Source organism: Cyprinodon variegatus, unplaced genomic scaffold (genome assembly GCF_000732505.1).
Source record: "Cyprinodon variegatus isolate N-32 unplaced genomic scaffold, C_variegatus-1.0 Scaffold120, whole genome shotgun sequence".
Lineage (NCBI taxonomy): Eukaryota > Metazoa > Chordata > Actinopteri > Cyprinodontiformes > Cyprinodontidae > Cyprinodon > Cyprinodon variegatus.
Genome location: NW_015150573.1, coordinates 971,851 through 974,483, shown reverse-complemented (window position 1 = coordinate 974,483; position 2,633 = coordinate 971,851). Strand labels below are relative to the sequence as shown.

Sequence of the window (2,633 nt, the reverse complement as noted above, 5' to 3'; positions counted from 1 at the left end):
TAAAGAAATTAACTTTTTTTTTTTTCTTCCCCAGAGAAAAACACTTGTATTCCAATAAGGATGAAAATCAGAGACCATAAAATTTATACGCTTACTGTTGTAATACTTAAGATAACTATTCCTAAAGAAGTTGGATCTATTTTACCATTTTTATTTGGCTCAACATTTTTATTCACCTGAATGTTTCCATAACTACCATTACCTGCCTTTCCTGAAGAAAATAAGTGAAAATAAGAGCCAAATTTGTTTTGAATAAATATATCTTAATTTCCAGAAGTCTTCCTTTACTGCCAGATTGTTGCACTTGAGTAAATTTTCTCAAAAGATTAATAATCCAACCAATCTGCTCTTCGTATATCGATCAGAAAACAAAATCTAAATAACTTTTTTGGGTAGAATGTAAGACTTGGTTATATGGATCATTTCCGCAGCGTATTAATCTCTCTCCTACAATTATATACTGTTAAAACTGATCTAATAACATGCAAAAAAATTTTTAAATCTGCATATTTCCACAGAATTTGAGCAGGTTAACAATCTGCCAATGGAATGAGTGTTTTTGTCCTTAAAATAAGATAACAGAGTTGTCCTTTTCTTATTTTAGGTGTAAATCATCTAAATCCATTAACAAGGGAAAATACACTGCAAAAACGATCTAGAAATAAGTAAAAATGTCTTACATTAAGTGTATTCACCCTTAATTTGAGTAGTTAAATGAGACAGTTTGCCAATGGAATGAGTATTTTTACTCTTGAAATAACAAATAGATAAAATGCACTTGAAATAAGACAATGCAATTGTGTTTTCTTATTTTAAGTGTAAATTTTATTGTTCCATTGGCAAAATGGCTCTTTTACCTCCTCAATTCAAGAACAAATGCACTTATTTTAAGAAAAAAATGACCCATCTAGATTTAGAGTTTTTGCAGTGCACACATATTCAAGAAGAATTGATTTATCTTTATATTATTTTTTGCAGAGTATATCACAATTGGTATTTAAAGATAGTAGAGCCTTTTTATTTAAAAAAATGACTGATGAATGAAAAAATTCAAGATAAAATAATAAAATATTGAATCGATGAGGAGTATTGTTAAGAGTAGCCGCATTGATAAATCTTTAACGTTACCATCCCTAATCACAGTTAATAGAAATATAGTTTTGCTTAATGAATGAAGGTAATAAAATCAATTGGAGTGATTATATTAGTAGGGTAATTCCTGTCTAAGCATTAGCTTCTGATTAACTTGTGATACAATATGGCAGTGTTGTATAAAGTACTAAAATCTCAGAGTACCTCTCCAAAATATGACTTTGGTAAAAGTCCAAGTCACTGACTGAGATGCTACTTGAGTAAAAGTATTAAAGTAACTGAAATGGCTTGTACTTAAGTATAAAAATTACTGTAAAAATAGATGTACTCAAGTAATATAGTAAAAAGTATAAGTAAAAAGTAAGTGCAGTTAGAATGACATTTTTTTACATTTTGGTAAACTTTGAAGGTTAAATTACCTTAAAATAATATAAACAACCGAGTGTAGGATGAATTTAGACTGGCTTTGCGAAATAGACGCATCCTATTGGTGTTGATGAACGAGCCCAGGCAAGACCCGACTTTGTAGTCAGTAGGCGGGGTCAAAACACTGGAGTTTCTCTCGCTCGTTTTTTTTATTTACTTAGTAACTAAACCAAACATTGAAAATGTATCGGAGTAAAAGTATGCAATTAAGTTCGTAAATGTAGTGAAGTAAAAGTGAAAGTTCTCTAAAAAACGTATACTCTTGGAAAGTATAAAGTACTCCAAAATATACTTAAGTACAGTAGCGAAGTATTTTTACTTCGTTACTATACAACACTGCATTATAGTCCAGACAAGGGGAGCATGCTGACTAGAATTAGAATAAATCAGATTATAAAAGGGAAGTTTTGTTTCCATCTCCCAGTAAGCCATGATTCATCTTTCCTTACTCTTCTCCACCTTCATCCTTTTGCTCTCCAGCAGGCCGATGTTGAGCCTCTGCTCCGTGTACTCGTGCCTGATATCCTCTCTGGCAGCCAGCTTTTTCAGCGGGTTCCTGGAGGACTGAACGTTGCGGTTCGGCCGCACCGCCCTCTTGTGTTGGACCATGACTGAAATCAATCTGGAAGAGCAGAGATATGAGGTCAGAGCGTCTCGGACTGGCGGCTCTTTCTCTGTGTTTCTTCTCATCTTTGCCGTCTGAAGGTCGAGGCTTACTTTGGCACCTCGGGGTCAAAAATGGCGTCGAAGTCGTCGTCTATCTCCACCTTGTTGCCGTTGGTGGGGAGTTCCTCCACATGACGGTAGAACTTGGAGAAGGTTTCATCTTCAAGGCTCATCACTTCCTTGACTTTTTGCTGAGTCACAGTGATGGTGGCCTCTGGCAGTCCGGGCACTGAGGACACAAACCAGGACAAATGTTTGATTTTGGTTTTTATGGTAGTACATATCAAATTATTTAACCTCTTACCACCCGCCTGATTTTAGCTTACACACATAAGATGGAAAAACCCAAATTATTGCGTATTACAAGCACGTCCTACATCCCACATGTCTGCAAATGGATGCATCAACCCAGTCTCATGGGAAAATGTACCCCCACTACGTTGGTCCAC

At 35.1% G+C, this 2,633-nt stretch overlaps 1 protein-coding gene across 1 annotated transcript in view; it reads right to left on the bottom strand.

Moving 5' to 3' along the window:
• svil (supervillin) overlaps positions 1 to 2,633 on the bottom strand; it is an 86,059-nt gene that overhangs the window by 24,476 nt on the left and 58,950 nt on the right. The window contains exons 17-18 of the mRNA XM_015375528.1: positions 2,236 to 2,413; positions 1,968 to 2,140 (exon numbers count right to left, since the gene is read on the bottom strand). Coding sequence (XP_015231014.1) covers positions 1,968 to 2,140; positions 2,236 to 2,413 — 351 coding nt within the window. The remainder of the gene's footprint in view (positions 1 to 1,967; positions 2,141 to 2,235; positions 2,414 to 2,633) is intronic.